We start from the raw sequence: 19,012 nt of genomic DNA on the forward strand, positions 1-19,012 counted from the left end.
GGGCTAGTGTTAGCAGCCCCTCTGCTTTGCGGGGAAAGGAGCACGGCCCGCCCGCAGCTGCCTCCTCGCCGCCTCCCCGAGAGGTTCAGAACAGACCCGGACGGTTCGACACGGGCCTGATCCGGGCCGGGAGCGCGGAGGTGCCGCAGCCGCCGAGGTGGCGGCGGCCGCGTGTTTAGAGAGGCGGTGGTGCATACGAGTCTCGGGTCAGCCCATGGGTGCAAGGAGTTAGTGGAGGCGGCTGCCGTCGTGTCTTCCCTGAAAACCGTAGAGTCACGGTGTCAGATGGCCAAGTCAGGTGGCCTTGGCTTCTCTGTTGCCGCTCGGGCGGGGCACCGGCTGCCGCCTGAGAAGGAACCGGAGCGAAAGAGTCTTTACGTTTCCCCTGTGAGGTAATAAATGTAAAAGGAAAACTAAGTTAAGATGCCGAGCTCTGGCGAGCTGCGGTAGTGAGGTGTGTGTTCCTGCTCCGTTGGTCCCGGGTGGGATTCCGTGCTGCTGTCATGTGGAGTGCGGCAGGCAGAAAGGAAAGTTGCCAACTGCTTATGAGAGATTTTCCTCAATATGAGTGGGTTCTAGCTATTACAGTTTTCTGTCCTTGGTTGAATTTGTTTGCAAACCTTTTTTATTTCATATCTTCCTGTGACTCTAACATAACTTTTAGGGAAGATGGAACTTCCTGTTATCTTCTATAGCCTCACAGAATGGGGAAGCTGTAGAGTTGGTGGAAACTGCTAGGGAAAATGTTCAGGAATTGTGTCCACACATGATAAAAAGTTATCTGTCAGTACATTTTATGAAGTGCTGAGCACTTGTCTTATATGATAACATCCTGCATTTCATGTAAGGAATATATTTATCGTGTCAGTTTTTGTACACAAGCTGTATGCTGTGAAGGTTTATCATACTTCTCTAGTGAGTAGGGCATTTGAGGTTTGACTAATGACTGTAAAGCAGACCACTTTGTCACGTGAAACATACATATGTATATATATATAAACTTCCTTCCTGAATGGAGTCTGTGATGAAATTTTGGGTGAAGAAGTCAGATTGCCTCTTGAAAGTGTCATTTGGAAAGAAAAGAACTGTGGAAGGGCTTTGGTTGGAAGAAACCTCAAAGATGATGTTGTTCCAACGCTCCCTGCTCTGGGCATGCCATCCCACTAAATCAAGTTGCTCAGTGCTCCATCCAGCCTAGCCTTGAGTATTTTCAGGGATTTGGTATCCACTTCTCTGGGCCACTTGTTCCTAACATTGTTCCTGGGCAATTTCTTCCTAAGAGCTAATCTAAATATTTTCTGTCTTGGCTTAAAACAAGTCCTATCATTACCTGCCCATGTAAAAAGAAGATGAGATCATTATGAGGGCTGCTCTAACTTTTTTTTTTTCCCTACAAAAACTTTTTTATTTTTTAGGTAATGTAAGCATTTCAGCTAGACAAGAGAGAGGAAATAGGCATGTCAGCTCTTTGTCCACCACCATCTCCTGCAGTTGCTAAGACAGAGATCTCTTTGAATGGCGAGTCACCATTATTAGCTGCCACTTTTGCTTACTGGGACAATATTTTGGGCCCCCGAGTACGGCATATCTGGGCTCCAAAGACAGAACAGGTACTTCTCAGTGACGGTGAAATAACTTTTCTTGCTAACCACACCCTGAATGGAGAAATACTTCGGAATGCAGAAAGTGGTGCAATAGATGTAAAGTTCTTTGTTTTGGCTGAAAAAAGAGTAATCATTGTGTCATTAATCTTTGATGGAAACTGGAACGGAGACAGAAGCACATATGGACTATCAATTATACTTCCACAAAGTGAACTTGGTTTCTACCTGCCACTTCACAGAGTATGTGTTGATAGGTTAACACATATTATAAGGAAAGGAAGGATATGGATGCATAAGGTAAGTTTATTGTTCATTACTTAAAATAACTGTTAGATTGTCTTGTACAAAAGCAAAAATTGAGATGCTGTGACCTCTGTTATGTGGATTCCAGAGACACAAACTCAGAAAAGGCTGGTCTCTATGCAGTTTTGTAGGTTAAAGGTTATCAAATTATTATTTCAGCAAATTCAAGGCTGGGATTTTTAGCCACAGGATTATCCTGGTGATGTTATATAGCCTCTATGAGACTGTGTAGTTGAAAGAGATTTCCGGTACAGTTTTTAATCTCTCTTATTTTCATATCAATTGTTGCTTGTAATTGTGTTTATTTTTGTATTTAAACTAGGTATAATTGTAAATTTACTGTGTTCCAAATCATTGTTTTCCTTGTTGCGGTCCAGAAGAGGGAATTGATGCAGTTAATCTTCTCATTGCTGGTACAGGTTTATTTTTTAAAAGGAGGGTGACAAACTAAACAGTTTGTCAGGACTAAAACTGTGTAGAACTAAGGAGAGATATATAAAAGTACAGCTGCTTTAGTCCAAATATGTTTACTCCTGAAACTCAAAAAGGAAAACATGCTAAATTTTTCTCAAGCATTGGAACTCTGACCTTTGGGTAAATCATGGTTATTTCCTTATTTATTGAAATCTTTTGTGTATTTTTCTTGAAACTAAATAACAGTCTAATGGTAAAAATTAATTTTTTGTCATCTTCATGGAGTCCAAGCTATCTTAGAGCAGTAGAGTGCATATCAGCTGTAATGTTTGTGGTGATGCATAATTGTCTGGTATCTTCTGCTCTGAGTCAACATACTTTAAACTTACTCTTTGAGTTCTTTTATCTGAACTAATTACAGAACTAATTTTTTGTGGTGGTGTTTCCTTTTTGCTGTATTGCCTGATGATGGCTGGTAGTGCTTTCTGAATCACTGGCTTATCATACTTTCTGGGGTTTACTTTATTTTTCAGAGAAAAGATAGTACATAAAGTTCTTTCTCAATATGGTAGAAATGCAAATATTTAATTCCTTATCTAGTCTTTTAAAACCCTGCTAGATATTAGTGGTTTTGTAGTAAGTGAATGTCTCATGAATGTCTCATGTTCCTGATTACATTGCTTCTTTCATTTAGTGTCCTCTGCACTGACTTCTAATGTGAGTGGTCAAATAAGAGTTATCCATCATTTTTAGCTATAATATATTGGTTCAGTTTTTAGATACTGCTCCATGTATGCTTTCCATTACCATGTATCCAGGTATTGGTCCAGTATGTTTTCACAGTAGAAGTAACCTTCGAGCAGCATCAAGAATGACAATTTTTTTTTTCTTTAAGCAGGTTGGTCAGTTGAATTAGTTGAGAAAGTGATACATTCTGAATTCTGAAACAGATTTTTATTATTTTTTTTTAAATTTTATTTATTTATTTATTTATTTATTTTAAGAGAGATCACAGATCCCTGCAAATATCTGCAGTTTTTCCGTTTTTGTTCGAAAACTGACTGGAAAATGTAGATTAAAAGTTAGGCATGAGTTCTAGAATTATCGTAACAGTGATAATGAACTAAAACTGCTTCATTCTGTAGTCTGCATTTTGAGGCAGCTTAGAAGCTATGGTTACATACAGGAAATAAAAAAAAATAATTAAGTTCTATCTGAATGGTTTTCTGGACATTTTAATAGTGGTGAATATTAGCTCTCATTAATTCTGTGTAGAATCATATAACATTTCTAGCTAGAGTTGAGAAGAAGCCTTCTGAACTCAAGAATTAGGAGAAACATGGAGCAGTGTTCAGACTGGCAAAGAAAGACAAGCAATTCTGAGCAAGTCATCAATATGGGATTAGAAACCCCTTTCACCTACTTGTATGTTTGTCTAATAACTTTGTGCAATTACCTTTCTGAAAAGAAGTGTCTTACACCATTTGTTCAGCCGTGTCTTCAAGAAGACTGAGTTATTTTAAAATGGTTGTCAAGGATGGCTTCCTTCTCTGACTGAAGGGTGGAGGTGCCCTGAAGGAATCTGCATTTTTCCAGTATTGTTTTTCACTGATGCTTCTTTTAGATGATTAGAAAAGTTTTATTGCTGCTTTAAGGGCAAACTACTCTAGCTTATTCCCTATTCATCTGCTCAAAAAAACTCTTGCAAACTCTTCTCACACTTGAAGTTGATTAACTCTGAGTAGGTCAGTCACAGGAAACTAATGAGTAACCAGTAAAAATGCAATAACGTGTCAGCATCTAGCAAAAGTTATCATTAGTTCTCCCAGCGTCTGGTATATTGTGTGACTTGTGTTGATGCTCCAGTGATTAACGCCAAATTATCTTTGTGAATAATAACTTTATTCCATTGTAAATTAAATTTAAATGCGGTTTGCTATTCAACTGCTGATGAGTCTGTTTTCAGAGCTTTATTCAGCCTCTTGTACCTTGTGGTTTGTGTACTTTGAGGTTTCATGTCTCCTGTAATTAGTCATAAAACAATGTTTTGAGGACTTGCAAATGCCTCAAGAGGTGGGGGGGAAAAGATATTTTGTTTCCCACCTTCCCCAGTCAAATAATTTCTCTTATTCTGAAGATCTTAATTTTTTTCTTGTCAGGAATCCTCAATCTATACTGAATCCATTTGAAAATAAAGAACAGTACATAAAGTGGAATTCTTCATAATCTGATCATGTGGCATTTTCTTGATCTGGAATGAAGAAAATGTTTTGACATTGTTATCAAACCCTTCCTTTCCTGCCCTAACATGAGAGATGTGCAGTGGAGGGCAGAGCAGGGAGTGTTGATCTGTGTTGGATGACAACACTTCCTCCTAAAGTCAGCTCTGTAAAAGCAAAAACACTGGAACATCAAAATTTAAATCTAAGGATCATGACTCCACAGGAAAGAAACTGTACTGAGTGACTGTTGTGTGCATTCATACATGAACAAATGCCAGAGCGTTTATATGTAACTGCTTCTCTTGCTCAGGAGAGGCAAGAACATTTCCAGAAGATTGTCTTGGAAGGCACAGAAAGAATGGAGGATCAGGTAAGGGTCATCTGGTGGATGCACGTGGCACACCACCATTGCAAAACCATTTGACTGCATCAGATGACTGTAGAAGTTGGTGTTGCTTCATATTTTTTGGGATCCAGGAGGATGCATTGGACTGGCTAATAATGTGCCATGGACAGTAGGCAAAGTTTCTGAAGATAGGATGATGGAAGCTGTGATCAAATTAAAGAAAAATTTCATCACTTTAGGGATAAAGTAGAACTCTGTCAAGAATATTTCCTTTCAGAAAAAAAACCTCATTAGCTTGAACTTGAAGTTCTTCATAGAGTCATGCCAGCCTCCTGTCAAGGTTGTTTTTCTGTTAGGTTAGGTCTCCTTTTAAAATTATGGAGACATATAGGGTCTGTCATGTTGAAATGTGCTTGGAGACTTAATTATGAGACTATGAAAATAATTTGATTTCTGAAACTTTAAATGTGAGATTTTGGGTTCATTTTTTTTTGTGATAGATGAGTCAGGAAAGTATTTTTGCATGTTAATAAGTAATATGCCTGGTTTTGTTTTCCAGTCATTGTTAAAAACATCAGACGAACATAAAATGCTCAACACTGAATTGTACATAACATAGTGTGATCAAATTATCAAACACGTGTTGTCTAGGCCAAGCAAAACTGATGTTGAAAATTAGCATAAGACCCAGAAACACATTTTAGGCATGATGTTGAAAAGCCAAATATATGTTTCCAGTTCATAATTATTGATGAGCAAAGCCCAAGAAGTCTGTGCATCAATTACTGCTCATACTATCCTTCCAAGCAATAGAAAGTTAGGATGTTTTGTATGTAATACTGCAAGTTTGTGTTAGTAGTAACTTCTAATACTACCCAATGTGCTTTTACTTCAAGCATCTTATTTATTGTGCAGGGTCAAAGCATCATTCCAATGCTGACAGGAGAAGTCATTCCTGTAATGGAACTCCTTTCATCTATGAAATCACACAGTGTTCCAGAAGAAATAGATGTAAGTTCTTGTTTTATTTGTATTCTAAAATTTTAAAAAGTGACTTTCTCCCTCTGTATAAAACATACCTTTGGGCCTTTACTTTGGTACTCACTTTGACAGAGAAAATGCCCATTTTCCTAAATTCCTGTATACTTCTGTTGCTTCACATCAAGTTTTCCTAAATGGTGTAAGGAATGGCAGTATTTTTTCATGGTCATCACTTAACAAAATTGACTGCATAGAATGATGTCATTGTATGAGTGGGAAGGTGGTTTGATGCAAAACAAAATGAACAGGCAGATTAATGTATTTGGTGTTGATACCTGTTTCAGTGCCTTATAGTGTTCTCGTGGAAGAAGTAGAAGTGATATGACATGCACTAATTTAAAGTATTCTGGACATTTTTTACATTAAAGAAAACAAAACTTAGGAGGACCCTTACTTGTGACTGGTGAAGATTTAATAATCAGGTGACTTTCTCATTTTCAAAATGTTTTGTCTGAGTCAGGTCTTTTTAAGATTATGCTTTCTGGGGAAGCCTTACAACTTAACTTAAATATTATTTCCAAACAGTTCCTATCTATCAAAGCAAAAAATCAGTTAATTGGAAAGTGGTCAGATTCTTGTCTAACTTTTGTTTATATTTACTTGCATTTCAGATAAGTGACACAGTGCTAAATGATGATGACATTGGGGATAGTTGCCATGAAGGCTTCCTCCTCAAGTATGAAGTTCAGTTTTGATTTATGCTGTAGTAAAATTATTAAAACTTGTGTATGCATCTGAATGTATCTATCTGCATGTGCACGTGAACATGGATTGAAATAGATTTCTTTATAGGAGGGGGAACAATGATGTGTTTGGCTTTTTGAGATTTTTGTTAATAAAATGTTAAAAAGATTTCTGTCATTTTAGAAGAATGAGTCTGGGCTAATAGCTGCATCTCTGTAAACTCGGTTGTCACAGGCACAACAGACTGTTGTTTGATAGTAGAATTCATATCAAATACACATTTTTCTTTGATGCCTCCATTTAAGTTTATAAGACTCTAAGTCAAAGTCTTGCATTTTTTGAAATAGCAAAAAACCTGTGTTGTACATAAACACTAAATAAGAGTCATTAATGGTATGGCATATAGCATGCTTATTGTTGAGTTGTGTGCTTCTCTTTTTCCTCTGTTTTTAATTTGTAAGTGGAAATAGTTGAACTGGAGAGTAATTTGGTCTCTTCCTGTGGGATAGTGCATTTAATAGGTTTTAATTGATATTCTGTTGCCTTTCATTGTATCTCCTGCATAACTGCATTCATATATGTAGTGCTTGGAGACATCTAGTTATACACCATCACATGTGTCTCCAATACTGAGGGAACTGTTGAACTTCTGGATTTCAGCAGTAACCTACACTACTGTTCAAAATCTCCTGGTTATGGGCATGTAGGCTATATTTATACTTGAAGCACTTTATTCTTGTTGTGAAAATGATACTTGTTTCATTTGAAATATCTGGTTAAACGTATTAACCTATGTCTGGTTTTACTTGCAGTGCAATTAGTTCACACCTGCAGACCTGTGGTTGCTCTGTAGTCGTAGGAAGCAGTGCAGAAAAAGTTAATAAGGTAACATACTTTCTAATAAACTGAACTGATTATTAGGAGTGTTACTTGGAACAAAGTTAATCTATAAACTTACTTGAGGCTGAAGAAGGAAGGAGTACTGTTGTCTGGCAGAAGATGATTCTGCTAGGAAATCGCTTTTCAGTTGTATTCTGACATCTATAAGAAAACCAATGTGTTTAACTGATATAGTACATAATGAAAAGTAAATGAGTCTGAGCTTTTAAAATTCAGGTTTTTAGCTAAAATACACAAATGGAAGAGACCTGACTGGCTTGCCCATTTCAACTATGTCATAGAATCACAGAATTGTCAAGGTTGGAAGAGACCTTTAAGGTCACCCAGTCCAACCATCCACCTGGCACTGCCACTGTAACCCCTAACCCACTCAACCACATCAGAGGCAGATGCCTCTTAAACACCTTCAGGTATGGCGACTCCACCACCTCCTTGGGCAATCTATTCCAGCACCTGGCAACTAACAGCAAAATTTTTTTTATAATAATTAATCTGAATCTCCCCTGTTTCATTTCAAGACCATTTCGTCTTGTCCTCTCACTGAAGGCAGGGCAGGAGAGACCGGTCCTGACCTCACTGTACCCTCCTTTCAGGGAGTTGTAAGGAGTGATGAGGTCACTTGAGCCTCCTCTTATCAAAAGTAAATAGCCATTCCTCTTAAGACGTATTTTTTAGTCCTTTCATGAGCCTTATTATGTCCTTCTCTGGACACTCTCCAGCGCTTCAGTGTCCTTTTTGAAGTGAGAGGCCCAGAAGTAAAGACAGGATTTGAGGTGTGGCTTTGCAAGAACCAAGTAGAGGGGGACGATCAGTGTCTTGGTCCTGCTGGCCACAGTAGTGCTGATATAGGCCAGGATGCCATTTGCCTTCTTGGCTACCTGGGCACACTACTGGCTCATTTAAAGCTGGCTGTCAACCAGCACTCCCAGGTCCCTTTCTCCCAAACAGCTCTCGAACCACTCTGCCCCCAGCCTGTAGTGCCACATGGAGTTGTTGTAACCCAAGGGCAGAACCCAGCACTTGGCCTTTTTGCACCTCATGCAGTTTGCCCTTGGCCAATGATCTAGTCTATCAAGTCTCTCTGCAAAACCTTCCTAGCCTTGAGAAGATCAATGCTCCTGCCCAGTTTGGTGTCACCTGCCAGCTGACTGAGGGTGCAGTCAGTCCCCACATCCAGATCATCAGTAAATATATTGAAGCCCAGCAAAGTCCAGAACTGAACCCTGGGGAACACTGGTAGTGGTGAGTATGCAGACAATACCCATACTGTTGGGTATTGTCTGTATGCTCTTAACAATTGGTGTCTCCATAATTTCTCTTGCACTGGCTAGTAAACATACTTCTGTGTCATGAGCTGCTTCTGTTTTTTGGAATCTGTGTCTGTTTCTTCAATATGAAATAAAAAAGTGATGAACAGTGGGCCTGCTGAATATATTATACATTACTTGTAGACTATACATACTATATATTATGTATTTTATAGGGCTCCTTGCTCTACTAAAACATGAAAGTTTTTTTAAAAAAAAGTAAAGATAACTTTAGTAAACTTAGGTTTTGAAATGAACAGTTTATTATGCTTTGTAAAAAGTGAGGCAGAGGGAATGCATGATTTCATGTGTATTACCAGCGGTGATAAAGGACTTCTGATCATATCAACAGTGAATGCAGATGCCCACAAGCAACAGGCAAACCAGAGAAAATAGAATTCTCAGACCTTAAGTGAAATCACAGCTAACCATAGTTAATAGGTATTGTTTCATAGTTAATAGGTATGTGATTTAAGATTTCCACACAATTAAGTTACTGGAACTATTATGTGTTTAAGAGAATTGTTATATATGTACACACATATGTTATATATAATACAAGAGGAAATGTTAGAAGCTTAAGTAGTTATAAAAAACCTAGGGATCATTAAATAGTTAATAAAAAGGATTTAATGTTTAAATGATTATGAATTTGTAAAATAATATATTGATAAGCTAGACAGTGTAGGAAAAAACAGTGTAAACAAAAGTCAGCTTCAAGATCCATCCAGGGTAAATTTTATAAATTTATTCTACAAGTTCTTATCAGCAGCATGCTCCTGGTGTTATGGTACCACTTTTCTGAAGTAACTGCTTTCTTAATAGCATGTTTCAGCTTCCCTCAAAGTAAAAAATAACAGTTGTGGCATATTGTGACAAAAAGCATCAGTCAGAAGTTATGTTGTCACTGTTTTAGGTACTGCAGAAACATGTTGTGCAAGAACAGAGCCTTTTCAAATATCTTACAGATACAGATAGGACACCACAAGTAAAGACTGAAAGATGAGCAGAATGGAATATATTTGGACTGATTACTGGTAGCTATTTCAGCCCAGAGGTTTGAAGATGGGTGATGAAGTACCTGTGTTCATTATAGTAGAGAGTTTAAGGAAATTACTGAGGAAATAAGCATGGATGCTTATTTACAAAATTGACTGTGCCTGATTTGAGACAGTAACTGCTATTGCAATATGGAATAAAAAAAAATAAGAGGCCTAAAAGGCTAGGAGGGTAATTGCAGTAACTCATGTTTATTAAAAGAAAGATGTAGAAGACAAAAGTGATTTGTTCTACATAATTGAGAAAAAAAAAAACAAACTTGGTTGCAAAAATAGGTTGCATTTTTTCATTACTTGACAAAAAGTTGGATAGTATGGCTTACAGTGCTCATAATTGAAAAATAAGTAAAAGTAAGCATGTCACTGTTCTATGGCCTTTTGTAAGGTTTTGGCTTTTCTAATATGCATGGTGAACTCTTGTTCATAATTTGAAATGCCTAATACAGTCTAGTCAAACTTACTTCCTTACATTTTCATATTTCTCAAAACTGTTTTTTTTATGCAGATTGTGAGAACATTGTGCCTGTTTCTCACACCTTCTGAGCGGAAGTGTTCCAGACTCTGTAGAAGTGAATCCTCTTTCAAATATGAATCAGGACTTTTTGTTCAAGGTTTACTCAAAGTAAGTAAGCTTAGGAAAGTTCTTTTATTCTGTAGTTTAAGAATATTCTTTAATGTATGTTTTTGCATATGATATGCACACACATACACATATACACATTCACATTAAAAAAATATGTCATCTTCCCTTGATGTCATCTTTTCTGGCACTGTAATTTTTCTTGTAATTACCTTCGTGTAAAAATTCCAAGCCAGTCTTTTCTATGACACATCTGTTTCTTGAGGATTGTTCAGGATTGTTTCTGTACTTTGAAGTTCAATAATAATACACTTACGTCGGCTTGGGTCAAGAATTCCAAAAGGCATTAAAGTTTTTGTGTTTTTACAAAACCAAGGAAGAACAGGCACATCAGGCCTGGAGTTTTCGAGTATTTTAAACAGTGTGTAGTAATGAGTGAAGTTGAATAGAAAAATAATGCTTCTTCTTGCTCTAGTAAGCAGTCTGAACTTACCAGGTAACTATAACGCAGCAATGCTAAAGGGGTCAGAAACCAGGTGTTGCAATACACTTAATATACCTCAGTACCTGTTTTCACTTTCTTGTTAAGGAAATCAGCCAGTATTAAGGACTTACTGCTGCAGTAGAACCACCAGTTGTCCCAAACAAAATACATATAAACAAATAGGTAAAAAAATGTAGGTAAATGATGTTTTAATGTTGTTTTGTTCCAGTACAGCTTCATGTTTTTAACCAAAATAGGGACATTTTTTTTTCACTAAAACAGGATGCAACAGGAAGCTTTGTGTTGCCCTTCCGCCAAGTAATGTATGCTCCATACCCTACTACACACATAGATGTGGATGTCAATACAGTGAAGCAGATGCCCCCTTGTCATGAGCACATCTATAACCAACGACGATACATGAGATCTGAGCTGACGGCATTTTGGAGAGCTAATTCAGATGAAGAAATGTCTCAAGATCATATTATCCACACTGATGAGAGTTTCACACCTGATTTGTACGTATTCTTCTCCCATCTCACAGTTACTTGATTTGGCATAAGAGTGTAGAGTACAGAGCCTTCTTGCTAAGTATATGGAGCTTCTTAAAAGCAAAAAAACTTCTTCAGTTCTGGTAGTTACACTTCTTCTGGCGGAATTTACCAGGTCCTTTAGTAGTTTGGTTACATCAAATATTACTGAAGTTAATTTTCAGTAATAATTCTGACCTTGTAATGTTAGTTTTATTGCCTGTTTTAATTAAGGGTGTAATAGGGCTAAGTGTATTTGACAGAGCCCAGTGGCTTTCCTGGATTTAGTTCATTTCAGCTGAGTGCTTTAAAATTCTGCGTTACCTTTAAAAATACCAGAATTATAATTCATTAAGTTCACTTTTAATTTCAACCAGACTATCAATAGTCATGCTGCTGCCGTGCTTGACTCCTGTAAGGTTAATATCCCTTACTGGCATTAACTCACACATTTATTTGTTTTCCTTTTCTATAGAAACGTCTTTCAAGATATTGTTCATAGAGATACATTAGTAAAAGCCTTCCTGGATCAGGTAATTGTTGCTTTTTTCATTACAAAAAACAAACATGGGTCAGTACTTTGACCCCTTGTAAGAGATAGTTTAACACAAATACATAATTTAATGGTTTGGTAGCTTTTCTTCATACTACTTTTGTGATTGTTCTCTACGTAAGTAGAAAGAAAAATATTGATATAAAACTGAAACTCCTGTTTAAGTGTGAAAAACAAGGGACATTTTCTATTGCTGTACAACAGTGTCTACAATTACAGTATTGAAAAAGTTGCTTAACTGGGAATAATTTCAGATAATCAGCCAAAGAGAATTGTAATACAGCTTAATTTATTGTACATGAGCACAAAGAAAACATAGAAAGGATGCTGATTATGTACAAATCTGCTGTTATTTGTTTGCTTTGCTATAATTAAGGATATGTTATGTGTGTATGCATAATGTTTCTTTATTTTCAAGATTCCTGAAATGATTTTTGAGTTTTCGTATCTACTTAATATTTATTTTTAACAGATCTTTCATCTGAAGCCTGGGTTGTCTCTAAGGAGTACTTTCCTTGCACAGTTTCTGCTAGTCCTTCACAGAAAAGCCTTAACTTTGATAAAGTACATAGAGGATGACACGTAAGTGAACAGATAATGGAAAGCAAATTTAGAGAAATTTCTTTTGTTCTTTTTTAAAACACATGTTTTTATTTCCTTGCAGGCAAAAAGGCAAAAAACCTTTTAAGTCTCTTCGTAGCCTAAAGATAGATCTTGACTTGACAGCAGAGGGCGATCTTAACATAATAATGGCTTTGGCTGAGAAGATTAAACCAGGCCTACACTCCTTTATCTTTGGGAGGCCATTCTACACTAGTGTACAAGAACGTGACATGCTCATGACATTTTAAAGCCCTCCTTGCATCTGATATTGCAGTCCTGCAGAGCATGAAATCTGTCAGTGTGACCCCTATACCGGTGACAAGCATTGACGACTGAGGATGAAGCCTCAGGAGCACAGTAACATTGAGGTGTGTCTCAAGTAGTAGGGGTCTTGTTAGAGGGAATTTCAGCTGAGCTAGATAAGTATGATTTTAATTAATTGGTCTCTTCTGTGTGCTTTTTTAATTGTAAATGTTACCAGAGGTTCCTTGGCCATATTGGCTTTGTGGATAAATGTGGTTATGTTTCATTGTATGATAAAAGGAAGCATTTTAGCTTTAGTTCCCCAGAGACTTCTTCCAGGTGTGTATCAGATTTTCCCTGTTCTGCTGTGTCATTACTTTCAGTGTTTCCACAGAAAACTGTACATATGTTCTCTCTAACCATGGAGGTTGCAGAAAAGGCACCTTCCAAGAGTTTCGGAATTTTTTTAATACTGTTGTTCTTATGTATGTGGTGCAAATCTTAAATATGAATTTTACTCATCTGCCTCTTTAAACACTACTGTCTCCTTCCTTTAGAGCATTTAAACATATTTGGAATTTTTAATGTACTGCCAAGTTCTGTTTTTGAGTGCAGGCTGTTGATTATTTGCAGCTTAAGTAGCAGTACGTTGCACATGGGCATTACGTCATTACTCAAGCAGCTTTCTGCATGTAAGTGCCAACAAGGATAGTCTTAATATATATTTCTGGGCTGTCCTGCAGTGGAGTGGTCAGTGTTCAGCTAAATTCGGTCTTTCAAAATACAAAACAGAAGACTCGTGTCATTCCACGGCAGTTCTCAGTCTTTCTGTGTGTAAACTGCTACTGGTAGTTGCACTGTCAGTTTCAACAAGGCTCACAGAATCATTCAAGATGGAAAAGACCTTCAAGATCATTGAGTCCAACCATTAACCCAGATCTGCCTGGTCCACCAGTAAACTTTGTCCTAAGTGCCACATCTACACATTTTTTTAACTCTTCCAGGGACACTGATTCTACCACTTCCTGGACTGATTGTTCCAATGCTTGACAAAATATTCTGATTAAAGTATTAGACCCTTCCAAAGAACAAGGTGATAGCCAAGCTAAAAGATAAAACGTTTTGGTTTTTTTTTCATTTACATCACTATTAATATATTTAGTTGTTGCACTATATTAGGAGCAGCAAAAGTGACAACATGAACTCTTTAGTTGCAAAAGGAGAAAGTTTCATTCTTCCAGATCTTCTTTTGTAGACAGTTCCAGGAAGTTTACCAAGAGGTAAAACTCTCATTGGTCATCAACACATCACCATCATTGGGCAGTTAGGAGCAGCACCCCTTGATCATTTCTTGCAAGAAAACAACAAGGAACAAACAACACCTGCAAAGGTGGTTTTCCCTCTCCAAGGACTGTTTGGATTCCTCCTTATGATTTCTCAGGCCATACATTTTCAGGCCAGCATAAGAAAATTATGTGGCTTAGTTTCACACAGACATTGTGCTACCTGCCTCATTTCTCACATCCAGCATTCATATGTAGTAATCCTTAATTTAGAGATGTGCATGGCTATGAGCTAATGTGATGAGCATTTTATTAATTCTAGTCATTAAGTGTACCTGTCTTCTTAGTTCAGCTTAGCATATGTCAAATTTAGCTTGAAAAGCAAAACACATTTTCTATTGGTATCTCAGCTTTTCTCAGTAGCATGTAGAGCAGTGTCAGGTGAATCCAGACTTTTTTTTTTTAACCCAGAAATCAGAGGTACATCTGTACTGCATGTTGTTGTATCTCTGCTCTTTTTTCATAAGTATAGGACTTTATTTGTGCCATGTTTCAACGTAAAGTCATAACTCAGTATTCATTGGAAAAGTGAAAGAATTTCATTGATTGGAGAAGCCATGGATGCTTACTGCTTACCTTGTTTGTAACTCTCCTTTGTAAATAGATTTCTGTTTTCAATATAGCTTTTTAGTGTTACTTCCATGTAGGGTGGCAGAAAAGTTAGAAGTTAGATTCACAACTTTTCCTGAAATGTCTAACACTTAGATTTTAAAAGAAATACTGTCCTTTATTTAGATGCCCAAAATTCCCTTACATTTCCTGAAAGACAAAGATTCTCAATCAAATGTTTAGAGCCTGTAAAAGATGTGAAATTGAGCCCCATCTGCACACCATTTTTGTGTGTTTGCATCATCACTGTTACCTGGTTGCTAAAGAGCTGACATTTTATGCAGCCATCTTTTTGCTGTACATGAATGTAGAGCTCTTGCAGTAAGCTTGGTGATTCATCACAGAAACTTATCAGAATTACATAAGTTACTTGTGCTGATATTGTTTGTCATTCTACCACTACTGTTCCCTTCTGCGTTTTCAGTCAAGACATTAGTGCCTAAATGTGCTTAAGTTGTTGCTCTCATGTCTAAATAGTGAAAGAAATGTAATAAACACTGCCGAAACTTCTAATGTAGAAGTTGTGTCAAAATAGAAGAGCTTTAAATCTACTGAAATTAATCCTTTCAGCTTGATAAGCATTGGAAACTCAACACTGACACTAACGGTGAAGCTTTTGTTTACTGAACATTCTGTTACCTTTTGAAGTTAATAAAAACTGGAAATTCAATTGCTACTTTTATTGCACAGCTGTCACAAGTGCAGAATGTATAGTGAAGTACATTGTTAAGTGCATCTGCATGTTGTGTTGTAAATCTAGCTCAGGAAACAAAGTAATAAAATTCATGCACAATTTTTGGACTTTAATTAGTGCTGATTTTTTTCACAGAATTTCTGCTCTGAATCTAAAAGCATCGTTATCTTTTGTGCTATGAATTAAAGAAGAAATCTTTCTTCCTTCTTATTAAATTAAGTTATGCTTGGATGTTGCTGTCACTGATGAAAGTCACATGTTATTTAGTTCCTTCATTTCTGTTGAGGACTTACTTATTTCAAGCTAAGACCAGTGGGACTTTTTATGCCTCTGGTGTACTCAATTATGAACTTTAAAAAGCTTTAATCCCATAGGTGAGAGGTTAGAAATATATTATCTAGCAGTCAGTGAAAACCTTTCTTCAGGATTTCATTTTCTTATATTTAAAAGAAAACAGCAAATTTATTTCTTCCAGCTGCAATTGAAAAGGAAGTAGTGTTTTCAAGCATTTTTAGTAGCATGTTATTTCTTGTCTTTGCACACTTAAAAAAGGTAGCACAGAAAGATACCCACTGGAATGCCTTGTTAGGACCACAGAGGATATTCCCTGTCTGTATACCAGTATGTTGCAATGCCAGTTTTATTCTAGAGCGGAATGGGCATTTTGGTGATGTTCTTATCTCTAAGCCAGCAGTTTGTTACAGCAGTACAGAGTGCCAGGATCTTCACTCAGTTCTTCACTGGCAAAAGATGTTAGAAAGCTTTTTCTTCCTATTTTCCAGCCTGTGAGCACAAAGGAATGTGATCCAGAACATGAGGACAAACAGGCATGGTGCTTCCCTCTGTTATCTAATCAGAGCCTACAAAGCAAGTACTTTGTCCTCTTCAGCATCGAGGAGAAACAAAACATTAGTATGCAGAGTAGGTTTTTGAACAAGATTAGAATGTGGTTGTCTTGTTTACCTGTGTCCTGACGCAGAGCTCCTGTTAACACTTCCTACCTGGGCAAAACACTAAGGAAGCTCCAGAGTAGCATATCCTTATTTGCAAGGTTGTTTACATGATATTTCAGTTATAGGAAGTAATTATCTCAAAGCTATACTGTTCATATGCATGTTCAAATGTCTTAAACACAGAAGACTTTCACTTGAAGTTCTGAAGTAAAGGATGCATTCCTGCCAGTGGCCATCAACTAAATCTGACTTCAGTTCTAAATAAAATAATAGAGGTACTGTGCATTGCTTGATTAGCATTGAGCAGTTTTTAAAAGCAAAAGATCAGAAGAAAGAGAAATTACTTAGTATATATTCTTATATTACTATATAAGAATAGTATACTATTACTTAGTATGGTAATTGATCCTTTCCCTTAGATACTTCTATCTTTATTGTCACATAGATGGAGAAGTCCTCTGACAAGCAGAAAAGAGCCAAAAGACTGTGAGGAAATTCAGGTTCACCAGTTTTACTCAAGTGTCAAACAAAATCGTGCCATGTGTCCTCTTAGATTTTGTGTCTTACCACATGAGGGAAGAGAAGGTGATTGGGAGTTACCAGTATAGACTGACAAAGTGAATAATGCTTCATCCACCCCATTATATTTTGTGATAAAATGACTGGATTTGAGGACATGGACAGCGGGATGTAACAGACTGACATCAGCAAGGCTTCCACCACACACCCACAATCTCTCTGCAGTCAAGCTGGGGCTAGGGTGGGGATGTATGCCTCATAAGAGCAGTATGTACCTGGTTGTGTGTTTGGGCTTAGATGTGATGGTCACTGTGTCATATCTTACTAGAGGCTTGTGCCCTCTGGGATTCCAAAGGGTCTCCCCTGGGGTTTGTCTTGTGCAATGTCTCTATCCATGACCTGAGAAGGTGACCAAGGCCTTCAGGTTTGCAGGTGGTGCTAAATAAGGGACCACTGTTCAACAGGCACAAGGGCAGGACAGCTGTCCATAGGCACCAGGGTGAGTGGGAGGAAAGGATGGGTTCACCATGTCCTTGGGGCAGCAGAAAATGGCAGCCCTGCCCTGGGAGGCAGAGCTCTGGAAGCCATGCCTGTGAGGCCATGGGCAGCTCTGGGGAGAAGGCCCTGGGTCCTGGTGAGCTGGGCAGAACCAGAGGGGCTGGAGATAAGGAAAACCTATAGCCCAGGAGGACAGCTGAGCAGTGGCGATGCACTCAGAGAGGTGGTGCTGTTTCTCTGCCAGGAGGGTTTCCAGGCTCCACAAGATAACATCCTGAGCCTTGATCTGATTGCAAGGCTGAGTCTGCTCTGAGCAGGAATAGAAATGGAGACCCTCTGAGGTTCTTGCCAGCACAATGTCCTGTGGCGCTATGGCCTGGCAGGCAGGCTACAGCCATTTTTCCTTAGGCCAAAGAAAACAGGTGGGCAGTGACCTCTGGAGGGTGATTGTCCAGCCCTCTGTTTGGACCAGGTCAACTCCTGTCAACGTTGCTCATAGAATTGTCTGGTCTGTTCTGACCAGAACTTCATTCCAAAAGCTTGGAGGTGGCCAGTAAAACTGGAGGTTTCTAGTATATGAATCCTAAAAAGAAAAGTATGGATATCAGGAATACTTCATCTGTAGGGTCTAGTGCACATGTTAAAATTAATGGCAGCATGTCCTCTTAGTGAAAACTGAAGGTTAACCAGAACTTTTTGTAGAAACATCTCTCTATAGCAAGGAAACAAAGACTTAAGATAGAGAAATGTATACATCTAAGCAAGAGTGAGTAAGTAAAGTCAATTAAGATATTTTTGTCTGAATTTCAAAATAAACGTGTGATTCTCAAAGGCAAACATCTGAAACTTCATTCTTAATCTGTTTCTAGCAAAAAGCCAAAATGTTTGAAAATGTACAACAGCCAAAAGCTAATGGATGACACTTTGAATTCAATGCCAGTCTCTTCTATTTATAAAATGGTCTCATTATAGTACAAGAGAGTATCTTACAGCTTCAGTTAAATATGATTAATGGAAAGACTCCTTGTTTTCAGTAGAAGCAGGAATGTAAAAATGTAGAGGTCAGGAAATACTGAAATTTAGTACTACAGCCTATACATAGAGTAATTAAACATTTTTTGCCAAAGTGTTCAGTAGAGTAGCTGACTGATGAAACTCCATTTTTGGCCTTCACCATTCATCCACAGAAGTGCAAAGCAGTTTGTCCTTGCTGAGATTTCTGTCTGTCTCAGGCTGCCTTTTCACTGGAGAATAATCCTGTGTCACTTCATCGCATTCTCTACCCTGCCTCTGTAACAGCAGTATTTGAAAATAGTTTCTGATAACCTAGCATCTGGAAGAAGTATCTTCTGGCATTTGGAGGTTTTTTAGTAGCCAAATGCAGCTCCACAGATAAAACACAGAGAGCAAAGAGACCTGGATAATAAGTAATGCCTAATTAACTTCATACCAGTTTTTGGCAGAGAACTGGGTGCTGGCAGGCTGAAGAACATTTTGGGTTCAGTCTGTTTTTAGCATCATAAC

General features: G+C 37.8%; 1 protein-coding gene across 1 annotated transcript; it reads left to right on the forward strand.

The window, feature by feature from the left end:
- Positions 1-29: 29 nt before the first annotated feature.
- C9orf72 (C9orf72-SMCR8 complex subunit) lies at positions 30-15,631 on the forward strand. Its single transcript, XM_015615275.3, has 11 exons — positions 30-392; positions 1,416-1,901; positions 4,854-4,913; positions 5,805-5,900; positions 6,542-6,606; positions 7,427-7,499; positions 10,385-10,501; positions 11,226-11,461; positions 11,949-12,006; positions 12,499-12,608; positions 12,691-15,631. The coding sequence occupies exons 2-11, from the start codon at positions 1,458-1,460 to the stop codon at positions 12,875-12,877; spliced, it is 1,446 nt and encodes a 481-aa protein (XP_015470761.1). The 5' UTR covers positions 30-392; positions 1,416-1,457; the 3' UTR covers positions 12,878-15,631.
- The last annotated feature ends 3,381 nt before the right edge of the window (positions 15,632-19,012 follow it).

The sequence above is a fragment of the Parus major genome, chromosome Z, assembly GCF_001522545.3.
Source record: "Parus major isolate Abel chromosome Z, Parus_major1.1, whole genome shotgun sequence".
Lineage (NCBI taxonomy): Eukaryota > Metazoa > Chordata > Aves > Passeriformes > Paridae > Parus > Parus major.